This window comes from Haliaeetus albicilla, chromosome 9, assembly GCF_947461875.1.
Source record: "Haliaeetus albicilla chromosome 9, bHalAlb1.1, whole genome shotgun sequence".
Lineage (NCBI taxonomy): Eukaryota > Metazoa > Chordata > Aves > Accipitriformes > Accipitridae > Haliaeetus > Haliaeetus albicilla.
In genome coordinates this window covers 16,154,142-16,170,480 of record NC_091491.1, presented here as the reverse complement: position 1 = coordinate 16,170,480, position 16,339 = coordinate 16,154,142, and the positions used below count along the sequence as shown (strand labels likewise).

At 40.0% G+C, this 16,339-nt stretch overlaps 1 protein-coding gene across 4 annotated transcripts in view; it reads left to right on the top strand.

Annotated features, from left to right (window-relative positions):
- Positions 1-16,339, top strand: part of VPS8 (VPS8 subunit of CORVET complex) — an 85,024-nt gene that overhangs the window by 1,044 nt on the left and 67,641 nt on the right. For all 4 annotated transcript variants that reach the window (XM_069791824.1, XM_069791825.1, XM_069791823.1 and 1 more), the window contains exons 2-8: positions 122-190; positions 2,014-2,144; positions 3,841-3,934; positions 4,950-4,982; positions 5,335-5,389; positions 13,862-13,986; positions 15,488-15,574. In XM_069791824.1, the coding sequence (XP_069647925.1) occupies positions 122-190; positions 2,014-2,144; positions 3,841-3,934; positions 4,950-4,982; positions 5,335-5,389; positions 13,862-13,986; positions 15,488-15,574 (594 nt within the window). The remainder of the gene's footprint in view (positions 1-121; positions 191-2,013; positions 2,145-3,840; positions 3,935-4,949; positions 4,983-5,334; positions 5,390-13,861; positions 13,987-15,487; positions 15,575-16,339) is intronic.

Below are 16,339 nucleotides of genomic sequence, written 5' to 3'. Positions count from 1 at the left end.
TCTGGGCAGAGGTATGTTGGAAAGAGTGCATGCATAGCTGCTTTTTTTTTTCTTTAGTTGGGAAAAAGTTTGGAAGGTGGAATAGGCAACCTAAACTCAGTCTGTGGTTTCTGATGTACAGATTGATGACAAAGAATTCGACATTCCTCAAGTTGATACCCCTCCAACACTGGAGAGCATCTTAAATGAGGTGAGTGGTCCGTTGGACATGCTCTAAGACAGGCGGAAACTAAGACGAGGCAGTCCATACTCCTTTGGTTCTTCTCATATTGTGTTTTTCCTGGGAAATAAAATTGTATAACTTTATAATTTCCTGATACTGATAGCTGACAAAGTACATGCTTGGTTGAGTAATTGCTGTATAGTGTGTAGTATGGAATTTTGTTTTTTCAATCGAAATATCCACAGCTGAAACAAAGGATTTCCATCAAGTTTAAGCATGTTCACCTGTGGATTTGGACAGTCACCTGAAGACTAACTATATAGTCTATTAAAGGTCAGGGTCGTCAATGGTTTTGGTTGTTTTTTTCGGTTGTGGGTTTTTTGTTTGTTTTAAAACTAAAAATAAATGCAGAAAATTCCAGGTAGTTCTTAAGTTGTGGGAGGAGATGAGAACTAGATTTTTCACAGCTCCATTTATTTTGTATGTTTCATGTATTTAGCCCTATGGCAGGAGTAATGAACTGTCTCAACATCTGATGTTGCCTGTAGTACCTTGCAGGGCAGAACCGACTGTCTTGCTTGTATCCAATTCAGAGCATTTTTTACAATAGCCACATGAGTGCATGGTTCTTAGAAGGAAAAGAAGGGCATGGAAGTAAAGATAAAATTCAAGAAATGAAGCTTGTTAACGAACTGAGGAAATTGGTGGTTGGACTGCCTAGGAAGTTGGTATAGAGGGAAGAGGAGCCTGGGAGAGGTGACAGTTCTATTAAAAAGCTGTATTAAAGATACAGGTATAAGGTGCCCCAAGCAGATACAGTCTAGGAACAAGAGGAATAGTAGAAGGGGTAGCGTACAGACATATGTCCTGTTTCTGCTGATGCCTTGGGTGATGAAGGCAGAGGGAACTTAACTAAATTTGGGTTGATACCAAATTGTAAGGAGATGCAGTCACATCCATGTCAGAGTAGAATCCAAGTCTTAAACTTGAGAGGTAATCATGAAGAAAGTGTAGTTCAATGCAGACAAATACAAAGTCTTACTTCAGTGCTATTTATCTCAGTATATATGGGATAGGAATGACTTGCAAAGCATCTTCTGAAAAGGATTTTAGTGGAAAACAACCTGACTGAACCAGAAGGGTATACAGCTCCACTGGAAAAAGAGATACTTAATGGGCACAGGTCTGCCAGCTGTAAGACAAATGAGGACCATCTTTGGCATTAATTGGGATATTGTGTTTGTTCTCTCTGGCTCTGAGCTTCGAGAGCAACATGAACTGTACTGAATTTAGAAGATGTCAGGGAGAATGGCTGTTTAAACAAAACCTAAAATATTATAAAATAAAATATAAAATATTATAAAATGAAAATATAAAATAATAAAAAAAAATTCAGGGCTAAGCTTGAGAAGAGAGAGATATCACCAGCAGAATAGCACAGACAAGAGCAAAATCAACCCTTGTAGCAGCCGGAGGGACTACTAGACTCTTAGCCACCACGTGGTGAAGTGCTGGAGTCTAGGCCTTCTCTTGGCAATTGGAGAATTTTGAGAACAGCTTAGTCAAAGGTCTGTTGAAGTTTTGATGGAGTAGATAATAGCTGGGGAAGAAGGATTAGTTGAATAACTTTCTCTCCAGCCCACTTCTGTGATTGTTGTGAATTCTGGAAACCAGTTCTTCCACAGAATCTGTCTAGTAAAATAATACGTATTTCTGGTTTTTACGTATGAGACTGTCTTGTCCTCTCCTTCTTGATTTTTCTGCTTAATTGATGCTATTTTGCTAATGTTTTAGTTAGGGTGTTGTGCATTTTGAACATTTAGTAAGCTGTGGAGATTCTCTTTCTTCAGACTGATGATGAAGAGGAGTCTTTCATTTTGGAGGATCCCTTTCTCTTGAACATTGATAACACAGATACACACTCCTATGACACATCTTCTGTAGCAAGCTCTGACAGCGGGGACCGGACACACCTGAAAAGGTACTGCAGGACTCATACCCTAGGAGGTTAAATGATATTTGAAGGAGCACTGCTTAGATCCATTAAAAAGAAATTCTTCTTTTTTTGAGTGGGTAGGACAATCCAAAGCTAAGAACAGTTGAAACTTCCTAAGGCAACCTCCTGCTGCCTCCTCCCTGACCTTTGCTCTGAGCATGCAATTTGTCTGTTATTTGGGTAGTAACATTTTAATTGCATGTGTGGATTTTGTCTCCTGCTGTTATATCCTAGTGTTGACGTCCCAGGGGGATGCTGCAGGGACTCCAGTGACGGTGCTTTTGACAGAGTAGTGTTATTCCTGCAAGATCAAGTAGGCAAAGATGGGATTTAGTTTTGCGCTGAGGGCTTGCCTGTTTGAGCAATAAATGCATTTTATGGGAGATGGAGTATTTACATTTCTCTGAATTTTAATGGAATCTTTAAAACACTGAACCATGATGACTTTAAAGAAAATCTTTCCAAAGGTGTGTCTGATGACTTCCAGAGTCTGCAAGCAGCTGGTGGTTATTTTTAAAAAGCAAGTGAACTGCTGTCACTCCTGTAAATGGAATGCTAATCTTGACATCTAAAGGCAGCCTGGAACGTGATAATTAGCTATAATACTGCTGACTTGTCTCATTAATTACTCAAATGATGGCCTCATCCTGCATCCTGAGCCACTTCCATGGCCGCCTTATGTGCCATAAGAAGTTGTGATTGTTGCATGAGCAATTGTATAGGATATAAACACTCTTAAATGTGATGGTTTATGGTGGTGTACTGACACTGTCCCTTCTTTTTTCAAATAAGATGGTTTGTATTGAGGGAAATGTTACCTGGAGTGGCTTAACCAGTTTCCAGTACAGAGTGGGCAGAAAAACCTGGAAGTGTTATTGTCACCTTTGGGTAAAGCTAGTTGCCATGTTTAGGGGTCCTTAGCCATAATATAAGGTATTAACAACATGTTTCTTTAACCAACATGTGAGCTACTTATTTGTGCTCCTCTGAAGAGATAAGAAGCAAAGGTTTCCCTGTGAGTTTTGGAAATTTGGCTTTCTGGTGGTGTGTGCTTGGCAACAGAATTGCAACTTTCCTGGGGATTTACCCTCTACTGTGTGTGCTACAGTATACCAATGCTCTTTAGAAATAACTGTTCCCTGTACACTAGTTACTTTTTAAAGACATTTTCTCCATAAACAGAGACACTTAACCTTTCATATCATATCAGCTGTGTTTTAATTGAGTGTTATTCTTTAAGCATGCATCCAGTTTTCCTAGGGGTCTGTATTCTGCTAATGAGCCTTTTCCAATTGTGTATTTTCCTTAGATATTCACCTTTAAGGGCTGAAACTTCCTGACTCACTGGAAGAGCAAAAGTGTTGCTTTCAGGCTTTATTAATAAATTCTAAGGTTTGCAGATATGTGCTTGAAACTGACAATCTGTTTGAAGAATTCCCCCCCCCCCCTCCCGGGAGATGAGTTAAAAACAGATTTTGTGCAGGCACAGTGGTGCATAGCAGGCTTTGCTAGTAATGTCATGTCTGTTTCATTCTGTGCATGTAGGCCCCAAGAATAGGAATGGAAACTGCATGAGTTACAAGTGTATGCAGAATTTACCTGCTAGTTTAGCTGTGGGTTAGGCAAAGTTCCAAACTTTCATTTTGCTCTAAAGCATTTGGTTTATTTCTTTTTTTCTTAGGAAGAAAAAACTCCCAGATTCTCTCTCACTCCATGGATCAGTTATACGTCTCTCGCTTCTGAAAGGAATTTCTGCCCAAATAGTGTCTGCAGCAGTAAGTGTATTTTTCTCCTGGTCACATTCCATTAAGAAAAATTTGAACCTCTTGTTGTGGAGGGCTGTTTGCGTGATCTCCTCTTTCCCCCTACTATTAGTTCTGGATAATACTAACATGTTTGGCACCTGAACTACCGACTAGTAATCCCTAGCCAGTAGTGAATCAGGTATTAGCTGACTTATTGCAGCAGCAATATGGTAGGTTCTCTTTAACACTGATTCGTGTTGCTAGATGTCATTAAACCTGGCGGGAAATGTTAATATAAAGTTATAGCAGTGCTATTGTTCTGCTTGCTTGAAGGTGCTGGTAACAGGTTTTCTTAATGCCTGCAGCAGGCTCAGAACACACTTGTTCTGAGCTGAGTGAGGAGCAGGTTTGCACAGTCCCATGTGTGTGACTGCACTTCAGGCACAGATGCAAGAGAGCTGGTCTGTAGATCGTACTGCCAGGGAAAAACTGACTGTCCAAGATCAGTGCTAAGGTGGTGATTTATGAAGTGTATGATTTCTGAAGCATGCAAGGTAGGCTTGTTAGAATAGAATACAAGTGACTCATCTGTGAGTGTTTTGTGATGGCTGTGTGACCAGGATCTCAATGTTAGTGTGCTGCCACTGGCTATCACTTGCATTGATGGGGGTGTGGGTAAGCCACCTGAATGGGACGCTAATAAGGTGTGCTTGAGAGGGGAAAGGGAAGTAGTTTTGTAATCAATGTCTATGCCATGTACACAGAGAATATTGGAAACTGTTATTAAGATTAGGCTGTTTTGAGAAGAGCACAGTAACTTTCATAGGGAATTACAGGATATTCTGCTTCCTCTCCATTTCTGTGCACTTTCTCATCCATTCTGGGTATTTCTAGCCAGTGGTTCCCTCAGCACTGTCTGCCCTGGTGGGACTATTAAAATGCAACTTGTGTTGATTTTTCTGCGTGTTGTAGTTCTAATTATTAGAGACATGCACAGAGCTGGGAGTTCTGTCTCTCTTACTCATTATTTGTCCTTTTTTTCTAGGACAAAGTGGATGCTGGCTTGCCCACAGCAATTGTAAGTACTCTAACAATTTTAAAGTACTGTATAGTTAGTTTTCCTGCAAGTTTGTTAAAGCAGTAATTAAAGACAGCTGATAAATGCATCTTCCTTCTTACCCTTACTAAGAATTTTCAAATATGAGGGGTGGGAGAAGAAGCATGAAAGATCTGGTTTCTGGGGGCAGAGTTCAACCTTTAGCTGCCCCGCTGCCCCTCTGCTGATCAAATGCCATGCTCTGCACTTTTTCATGTCATCACCAGGGCTTGTTAGTTGAGCTTGTTAGTTGCATGAGTGTAGTGAGAGTTTAAGTGGTGGATTTGTGACTGACATTTCTTCTACTTTCAATCTTTCTGCATGATTATTTCAGGCAGCATCAAATCTGGTAGCAGTGGGGACTTCCCATGGGTTAGCACTGATATTTGGTAAGTTAAAAATAAAGTTTTAAGGTTTTTGCATTTTAATGATCCTAAAGAAAAACAACAACCAAACACACAAAAGCAAAAAAACCCAGCCTGGATTAGAACTGCAAGGTGGATTTCTTCTAATATGTTCTGTTTGTACTAAATGAGATTTTCTTTCAGTAAAGAAATAAAGCACAAGTAATATTTCAGTTGTCCTTATTCACATATTTCTTCTGCTTTGTTGGGGATTGGCACATTGATATTGAGAAATCTAGCTCTGTGGCAATTGTCTAAAGAGCCTTTTCTATGTTTAAATTACTCTGTTTTCACGTGGAAGAAATCAGAACCAGTATACAACCACCACCTCATACACTATTAATCATCTTCTCCCCTATGACATAATAGCTGCAAGCATTGGGGAAAATTAAAGTGTATTCCTTGGGAAGTGGAACTTCTGACCCATGGCTACCTGCAGGCTTGCATCATAGGTTTCTCCTTCCCTGACCTTCCCTGCACCAGTCATGTCTGTGTCCCTTCATTCTGTTATTCTTTCCTTCCTCTTATCACCAAACTTAACTTAAAAAAGTTTCTGAGCTTGTGCCTCTGTTTGTCCAGCTTACCAGCTGGGTGAGAACAGCTCTGGAATTGCTCCCGTACACATCGAGTTTTTGCACCTTTTGTCTATGAGGCACCAAATTCTTAACAACTTTAGAATTTTAATTATCTTCTTTACTTTTTTCTCAAAATTGGCTGAAATTATTCAAGAGACCAAAAGTTACAGGGACAGGGTACAAAAGAAGGATGGGAAAGACTGTGGCAGTGTAAGACTCACCTTCCTGGGTGTTTAGACATTAAACTATTTGATGCCATTTGCTTAATCCAGTATTGAAACAATTAGAGGATGTGCTTAATCTGAATATAAATAATTTACCTGCTACATTCAACACATGATCTGACTGAGTTTTTAGTAGTAGATCTTTGGTTTTTCTAAAATTTGTCTAGCATGTGGAGATCTCCAATATCGCTACTATGGAATACATTTTTACTCTGATTATTACTCCCCTCTATTCTGCACTTGTGAGATCACATCTGAAGTACTGTGTCCGGTTTTGGGCTGCTCAGTACAAGATAGATGTTGATGTACCACAATGAGCCCAGTGGAGGGGGGTCACCAAAGTGATTACAGGGCTGAAGCACATGATGCATGAGGAGAAGCTGAGAGAATTGGTTTTCTTCTGCATGGAGAGAAGGTGGCTAAGGGGACATCATGTTGCTATCTTCTGCTGCCTAATGGAAAGGTACAGAGGAGAGACTCAGACCCTTCTCAAAGGTCCATGGTGTTAGGTAAGAGGCAGTGGACCCAAGTTGCAACATGGGAAGGTCTGATTAAATTTTTCACTGTAAGGGTGCTGAAGCATTAGATAAGGGTTGAGAGAGGTTGTGAAATCTCCTTCCCTGGGGCTATTCAAAACTCAGCAAGGCCCTGAGCAAGCTGATCTTGTTGACTTTGCTTGGAGCAGCAGGACTGGGACAGAGACCTCCACAGCCAGGGAGGTCTTGCAACCGAAGTTACTCTGTGAGTCTATGCTGTAACTTAAAGGTGATGAGGAATTAAAGTATGTCATCCAACTTTGTTTCAGATATGGGCACAAACGCTTCCTCGACACTTCTGTTCTCTGCTAAATTATTTCAGTTCTGTAACTAAAACTTGGGTGTTGACCCCAGTGCTCTCAGATCTATCTGCAGAGAGAGAAATCCTCACAGGGTATGGCTGTATAAGGCCTTCTTGTGTGTAAAGAGGGAGGGTTAGTGTTCTGGCTTGGTTTTATTGTGTAATTTAAACCAGCAGTTTATGTCTGTAGGCCGATCAATTTCTGTACTTTTTTTATGAAAACATTTTTCTACTAGATGTGTTGATTAGGATGAGTTTTACTCCCTGAAGTTTTGTGAGCTGCGTGCATGGTTTATACTGTACAATGGAAACATCACCTTTTTTTGCCTGCAAAAATGCAGGTCCATTTTCTGGTTGAACGTTGCTGATGTTCAAATTTGTCTGAAAAGTTTTGTGTCAATAGCAAATTTTTTGACCCTTTATCTTTTCTTTCATATATTTGACTTTAGCTATTTCATTTGTCTCTTCTCATAAGTCTGCCTATACCTCTTAACTTGTCTGCTTTGTCCTTTTTAAGGAAGACTTGGGTAGCTTTCATTCTGCTTTTTTGAATGCTTCTGTTGGGTTTTGAAAAACTATCACAGGACAGTTCTCAGATTGCACATCTAATCTCTGGAAAACTATTTTTCTTATAGATTAGAGTTGGATTAGATGCCAACTGTCTGACATCCTATAAGTGTTGCAGAAGTGTTGGTAGGAAGCGATGTCTGGAGGCCTGTAGTCACCCCGTTTGGTGCAGGACTGTTGCCAATAACTGGGTTGGGGCAGACCTGGCTTTGTCTAGCCAAGTCTTGAAAAACACGGATGGAAAATACTGCCCGACAGGCAAACGTGCATGCAGACACTCCTCTGGTAACCTGCTTCAGGGCCACATAATTTTGCAGGGGAAAAATATTCCTAACAACCCATTTAAACCTCTCAATCTGCCATTTCTGGTATTTGCCGTTTGTTACATGATCTGACGTTACTGAAAAGTTTGGTGTTCTCATTTTTTTACCTATCTTTCAGGTAGTTTATCTTCTGTTTGATGCTTTGTTACCACATTTGGATAATGACAGTTTTTTGTGCTTTAGGATTATGACCCTTAGCTTGTTTCTAGTGCTCGCTTTTGGGATTTCTTTTTTTAATATAAATGAGGGCCATCCTTTTGCCAAATTCTTTCTGAAAATTGTTTGGAGTTGTGAGCGTTGTGCAAATGAACAATTATGCTGTGTGCCATGACTTTTCTTGAGGATTGCTAGCTGGAGTGGAGAAGTGCTCTCCCAGCAAGCCTGGAACAAGAAACAAATAATCTTTAGAGGTTTTTTCCTCTATCTTTCTAGAAGAGCTAAGAGTTTTTTTACACTACTCAAAAACTAACCTTTAAACAGAACTCACTGAAATGTGTTATTTTTCACGGAGGCTTTATGTTTCGGACAGAAAATTTCTATGTAGCTAAACTTTGTTTTGATTAATGTTGAACCATTTATTTTCTGTTGGCTGTAAAACTTGTGGTTAGTGTCTTGAGTCTTTGTTGAGCTGTGGGGGTAGCATGATATCTTGAGAAAACAGGTAATGTAAGTACCTAAAGACAGCATTAGAACTAGGTATTGGGGACTGTTGTTCTTGGTTGTTTTTTGAAGTTAATAGGGAGTTGATTGGCTGGCTGGTGGCAACTGTTGAAAATAGTTTTACCAGTTATGTCACTGGGAACTTCCAGTTTTATTTCCTCTCAGATTTCTTTTTTTTTTTTCTTCTTCAATACAATGAAGTTCAAATTTATAAACTAATTTCTCTTCAGTGATTCCATATGCTTTTTAAATTGCTTGGTTTCAAAACACTAGCTGTTACAGCATCCTGTCAGTTACTTGAATAAATCAAAAGGGGAAATGTTAACAAAAGGAAACTCTATCAGCAAAATCTGAAGGTTCTCTCTATCTTTGAAAATTATCATATATATGCTGTTTGTTACCTCACTCCTTTCTTTTATATTGATTTCTGGCTCTTTCTTTCCTCTTTTGGCCCTTTCTGTGTGGACTGAAAAGGAAAAGGTACAGTAACACTGCACTGTGCACATACCCTGCATGAACAACTCCTGTCTTGCCCAGTTTGCATGTTGTCTGTGCCAGAATTTAAGATGCCAGATAAGTAGCAAGTAAGGCAGTACAGTAACCAGTCAGTGGATAGTAACTGCTGGTCAGTTGGGGAATTGGTTATTGAATGCATGTGCATTGCACACTTCCAAATTCTCCAGGCAAGAACAGCAGAGGCGCATGTCATGTGCTGTTTATAATGTTTCAGGGTAGCAGGTCCATAGCTGTTTGTAAAGGCAATATTTAGGGGCTGGGCAAATGCTCTTCCATGAGATCGCCATCCATTTCTGCCTGAGAGCTGTTAAGTGGGAACACTATGGAGTAGGAACTCAATTCAAAGAGCCACAAGCCAGAGACTCTGTGAAACCCATGCCAGCAGACAGCAACTTCTGAAAGCTCTGCTTGTGCACTGGTTACGCAGCTGAGGAGGGAGCAGTGGGTTTCTGATGTGGAAGCCACAGTTGGTCTGACATAACCCCTGCTCTGAGTAATCATTTCGCTAGCTTAAGCTGAGGGCAGGGGGCGGGGAGGAGGGTTCAGCATGTCCTTGTTTAGGGGACAGCTGTTGTGTTACTGGGGGAGATGGTGTCTGCAGCCTGTCCCATTAGCTCATCATCTATTGTCCTCCTGATCCTCAGGCCCAAGAGGGATATACCTCCTGGGAGAGCATTTACTGGTATTGTGCTTAATAAAGGTGGGAGGAAAGGACCTATTCATAAAATTTGTAATATTTGAGTAATTCTGCAGGAAATAAAGCAGGCCTTTCAAACTCAGGGAATCAAGGCTTAAGGAAAAGATCTTGATGAAAACCTGGTGATCTGAGATCTAATAACTTCTGGAGTGCTATTCTTATTCTTTGTTCTGGAAAGTGACATTTCATGTTCACAAACTTGTTTTTATGCTTGTAGAGCTGTATCAAAGTGCTGCTTTGTTTTGACTTCAGACTTTGAGAGCAACAAAAACAGTTACTGCCAGAAATTTTTCAGATGAAACTTCAGACTTTGAGAGCAACAAAAACAGTTACTGCCAGAAATTTTTCAGATGAAGAATTGCTTTATGTAAATTGCAAAATTAATTTTTTTTTTTTTACAATTGATAGCCACCTTTGTTTCAAGCATTGGAAAAAGCTTTTTATGCTTAATCCTAAAGGTGCCTTAATTCAAAGCTGATTAATATTAGTCTGGTAAATCACAGATCAGCTTTTATAACCTTTTGCTTTTATCCATTTTTATTACTCTACCAGTTAATTAATAAGAGCTCATTGATTCAGGCATCTTGCTTTGCTTTGGAAGCAATTTTGTCCATCTTATTTGTAGTTAGTTTTTAAAAAAATCTTATCTAATGGCTTCTCCTTGTGTGTCATCTTTTGACTGGCTGGAAACAAGAACAAATACTGGCATGGGTTTCTCTGGGGTTAGCTTTCTCAACTCTAAAAATGCATCTCTGGCAAACAATGGGCACTTCCTTCTTAGGAAGGAATACCTTCATACAAAGCATTTAATTTTCGGGTGGAGTGGGGATCTTGTTTATTTTTAATTGACATTATGGGTGAGGGAAGAAGAAAATGGATTTGAAAGTTCATGCAGGTATACCTATAAAGATGTAAAGCTGGATTGAAAGTAGTAGTGATTCTGAAGCTGCTGCCTTTTTCAGAGAAAGCTGTGAAAGATTCTCCTTTTTCATGTCTTACAGGAACCAGTGTATTGATTGACTTACTGACAGGTTTAAGCTGAAGTGGAAAGAACAGAATGCAATTCACCTTTAATAGCAAGAGCTGTAGTATTCACTTTATTTTTAAACATATTTCTATGGTTGGCTGATGCTCTTTTGGTAAATGAACTGTATTTCCAGACCTCTGGAACAGGAATTATTTCTGTGGGACTTGAAAGACACCATTTGGATAATACCTTTTGGGGAACTTGTTTTCCAACTGTAGCTCTGTGTTCTGAGCTTCCATGGAAATCTTCCATGATTTTTCTTCTTTTATTTTGACCTGTTCTGATCTATGCCATGTACCTTCTTGTCACAGTGATGTCAAGGTGTTTTCTAGTAGCATGGCAAAGGAAGATTTTTACTTCCATCACACAGCTTCTGCTTTCTTCTTATCCTAATAAGGAGAGTTGTGTGCAGAGCAATGGCCTTAGTTTTGAAGTGTTTCCACTGCCTTGGGCTTGGTAATAGAGGTGGTGGCTGAAACACCCTGCCTGGCCCCTGGAGCGGAAGGTACTGTGGTTTGCTGTGGCTCCGTGGCTTCAGACTGACCTTCAGGAAGGCTCTGCATTGTGCTTGAGTGACAGATGCAATGAATTGCATGTTGCTTTTTCTAATTTCTTGCTATAGTAATACTGAAGTAGTTTTGGTTCCATGTTCCTCTTATGTATTGAGTGATGGCAGCCATTCACAGTGTAATCACTTGAATTGTATACATCCTTTGTTTAACTAAACATGAGTGTTAAGGCGTATAAAATTTAGATATCTATTTACACAGTAGCTTTCAGAGCTGCTTCTGTACATGTAGGTTCTGCCAGTTTGAACCCTCACGTTCTCCTTGGCTTTCAGAGGATTTTATCTTGAACAATGTCACATTCATTTGGAAAGCTAATGAAAACTAGTGTTTTACACAGTTTCTGATTATTTAACTGTGAAAAATAATCTTCATCTACCTGTACTTCAACTGCATATCTCTTACAGTAGAAGCAGTATCTTTATTAAATGTTTTTAAGTGTAAACAAGCAAATGTCAGTTCTCATTTGAAAATGCAACTCCCTTGTTCTGTGCTTGGCATAAGCCAGATTGCAGAGGAAGAAAGCAGAGATGCTTCCTTCTTCATGCAGCAGCAGGTGTTGCACTGGCAGGCACAGCAGAACAGAAGTACATGGAGAACAGGTAGCCTTTCCAGAACTGCCTGGGCTGCTTGTCACCTGATGAAGAGATGATAATTTTCATTGATATGGTCAACCAAAGGCACCTTTCTCTTCTCCCTCCCCAAATTTCAAGAGTGGAGCTCTTCAACGTTCACAAGAATTCTGATGTCTCTGAGCACCCATAACATCTAGTGTTCTCTTGACCACTACTGTTGTCATGTTTTAGATCAAAACTGACAGTTTTCTATAATACCTGAGCCTTCCTTGTGCATTTGCAAGACAGAGTATGGCCTTTCTGTCTCTCTCAGGCCCTGTCTCACTTGGTGTGCAGAACAAGTGGAGTTTGTAACACCCTCTCTATCCCTACCTCTCTGCCACTGCTATCTAGACTTTGCAGGAACAGGAACTTTTTACTTTCTTTTGGGCCACTACACAGATGAGTTTATCAAGGTAGATGCAGGAAAACAAGAAATAGAGTGGAAAAAGTATTTGAACTTGGCTCTAGCCTTTCTCCTCACTGTATACAGTGCTTTAGAGTAGTCTGTGAGTTCAGGTACTCTTCTTGCTATTGTTTATTTTTCAGTCCTCCCAGTAATGCCTCTTAATACTGGTAGAATCTGAAATGTGATTCCCACCATATGTGTGCTCAGCCATCAATCTGTCTGTGCAGATTGATGAATACACCACTTTGTATTGGGGAAGAAATAAGAGATACATCCATGCTCTGTTTCACATCTAGCACATTGCTAGCAGTGCTGCAACTTGGAGAAATGTGTCCCATGCCTTGGGCAGTTCTGGGAGTTTCTGGTGCTCTGCTGCTGTCTGTTCCCCTGGATCCTGTCCTTTCCTTTCCTTGCTCAAAGTGAAATCCTGCATGCAGTGTTGTTGTGGCACTTCTGATGTATTTCAAGTCTCTAGTCTTCATTCCAACAGTCCTCACAAAGCATCGCATCTTCCTCCCCCACTCAAAAGCAGGACAAAAACGGAGAGACATGGAGAAAGCAGATCCAGAACACTTGTTTTCTTAGCTTTTAAGAGCAACGCAGCAAAGACAGGCAGAGGGTTATAATTCATAATGCCTGAAATGCAACATCTTATAAAGCAATTTTTAGTCTTTCGTGGTGGAAGCGTAGAAGACCTTACCACAAACAGAGGTGCCTGAGCTTTGTTGTCTGCAGGGGGGCACACAGGGCATGGCCATGCAGCAGTCCAGTCCCCTAGGAGGCTGTGCAGGCATTAGCACCTCCTTTGCAGTAGCCTGTGTCTCAGGAAGTTCTGTTGCAGTGTGGTGATCATTACTGTTTCCTTATAAAGAAAGAGCTATGTGCACAAGAACTCATCGAGCATTTTAACTGTGCAGTTTGGGGACATAAGTTCACATTTTCCCTCCAGCTTCTGGCCTTTATCAACAAAACCAAAGAATAAAAGTTATGTAAAATTACACTTACCAAAAGCCCGTGTGGGGAGTTGTTGCTGTTCAAATCGGCATACAGAAGTATAAGGCTCAGAAGATAGGATTAATTTTCTGTCATCTTCCTTGCTACAACTTAAGCATCATTGCAGAATAGCAAAAGGAAAGCTAGATATTGCTTTGATTTTTCTAGTAGTTTCTTCATCAGTTTGTAATACCTCTGCATTTCCATATTCCCTGTGCCTGTTTTGTATTTTTAAAAATAATCTTTGTATTTCCCTGCAAGACAGTGTCCCACTATGTCTGTACTAACATGTGCTCTTGTCTTTTAAACTCTTTTTTAAGAACTTAATGGTAAGTCTGTGAATCATTTATGTACCCCAGGTGAATTGTATATGTAAATAATTGCATGATGTTAATTTTAATCATTGCTCTTTCTTTCTTTTTAATTTCTTACTAATTGTTCTGCTCTAGATCAAAACCAGGCACTTCGGCTGTGTCTGGGCAGCACTGCTGTTGGGGCCCAGTATGGGGCTGTCTCCGCTCTCAGTATCAACAATGACTGTTCGAGACTCCTGTGTGGCTTTGCAAAAGGACAGGTAATTCCCATAAGATGAGATGGTCCAGTGCTCTGTTCTTCTGCAGACTGTTACTGAGAGACTATCCAGAGGTGAAAATAGCTCCAAGCCAAGCACACTCAATACGTAGCTGTTTGTTAGTTTTGTGTTGAGAAGCAGTATGCATAGCTTAATCTGCCCTGAGCTTTTTGGGCCAGCCAATTCCTGCATGAAGTGAGATAACTCAGATTGTTTGGGGTAGGTTTCTGTGAAGGAAATGGATAATGCAGAATATGATAAACTGAAATGTGCAATGGTGCACCAGGACAACCAGCTTAGTCTTTCTAGGTCACTTTGTGAGTTCTATGCTTTGTAATTAAAGCTAGTTTTTACTGTGGTGATGAGTGGAAAGTCCTGAAACTGGTATCTAGCCCCAAAGTTCATTTTTACTAACACCTTACTTCTGTGGTATGACAGAAGCAGCATAGCTTTTGAATGCAGGGGAAAAAGGGTTTGAGTCTGCTGTTGCAGTTTTATGCCCTTCTCTGAACCAAAAGAGAGAAAGCAATTCCTGAAGTTGTAAGACTAAAACTAAACCAAAATGGATAGAAGTTAACTTGGTAACATTTAGAGGTCCATGGAATACAAAGAAGGCTGCTTTGTTTTGCTTTTTAGTTTCATTTCCCTTTGCTGCTTTGGCTTTCACCTTCATTCTAGATAAAACACATTCCAGTGCCTATGACAGGGCTAAATGACAGACTGCTCCAGACCATGTGGAAATGCAGATTTGATCCATGCAGAGCAGTGGATGGTTTTAAATGATACTCAGATAAAATATTTTGGAGCAGCAGTTCTGAAACATTGGTCTATAGATCTTTGACAGATGATATATGGAACCATGTAAAATAATATTTCCAATAAAAAGTTTGATTAAAATTGTAATCTCAGCTTTTCTGGGCTAAATATTCCTCATTTATGGAGTAAATACTTTGGGACTTCCTGCTTCTTAGTTGAAAAATTGCTTGAATTTAATATCCAAGTGCAAGCCAAGCTGTATACTCCCATCTGACCTGTCATGCCAAGCAAACGCAGGAGAGGAGTGACAAGGTTCATGGTAGCTGTGGAGATGTTTGAGTTTTGCTAATGAGTGTTAGCACAGATTATTCAACTGTTCACTGATTCTGAGACAAATGCAATGAACCACTTTGAACAGTGTGTAGTAGCAAAGTTATCTTACATTCTTTAATTGTGTTATCAGGCAGATAGCTGTGAGGTGAGTAAGTTCGGGCAGGTGGTGAGAGCTTGCCAAAAGGACATGATTCAGTTGTGAAGATAACACTAATTTTGTCAGTGAGAGTGTAAGCAGATAAGTAAACTGCTTGTAAAACAAAGGGTGGAAACAGGTTTCAGATCATTTTTCTTTGATATGAAGACCCTACTAACCCAGGATGATATTGGGAATATAGAAATTTATTGATATACTAACGTGCAAGGTGGTGGAGAGAACCCTTTGGCATGTGTACTGAGAATAGTCTGCTTGCAGATCACAATGTGGGATCTGGCTAGTGGGAAGCTGCTACGATCAATAACAGATGCCCACCCACCAGGAACAGCCATTTTGCATATCAAGGTAACAAACACTATATGTACTCCTTGTATACTACTTTTTTTTTTCCGTTAAAACATACTTTTGTTCAGTCAGATGTGTTGACTTTCCTTGTGTAGTACTTTTAGATTCACAGATGAGAGCAGCTGCCTAGGAGCTATGTGGCAATAGTATCTAGAGGTGAGAAAAATGAGCAGAAATGCTATTTTAAAAAGAAACTGCGTATTTTGAGAGCTGAAATAGTAGTATTGGCTGTGAGTTGTACTATAACAAACAACAGTTGTTGTCTGTTATAACTCCTCTCTCTGATGCCAAAATCTATGAAGAATTAATTGCTAGAATACATTTTTCTAAGACTTGCAGTGGTGGGAACTGGATATGTGACTTGCTAACTTTAAACTTAAAAGAGTCTGAAGTGTAGAAAGTAGCTTCTGTCAGCAGTTTTTCAAATAACTTGTTGGGAATGTTTGGGTTGAAAGAGAAATCAGCTATGGTTTCTTGTTCAACATAGTGTTGTCATCACACACAGAAACTCATATCTGATTTTGTGCACAGCTTTATGTGGACCTCTCCTACCAGAGCATAATGCTTCTTGGCAGCCTGGTCAGAGCAGTGACTTTTGTGCATCACCCAAACTCATCTCTCTCTTCTTCTTTCCTGGACCTTGCTGAGACATCCTAGACCCATACAGTGTCACATATGGAACTAGTGTAGTGGGTCTGGTGGGTCATGCTGCTCAAGGACAGGTTCTCATGTACTGGTTGGTCTCACCTGGCTAACCAAAAATGT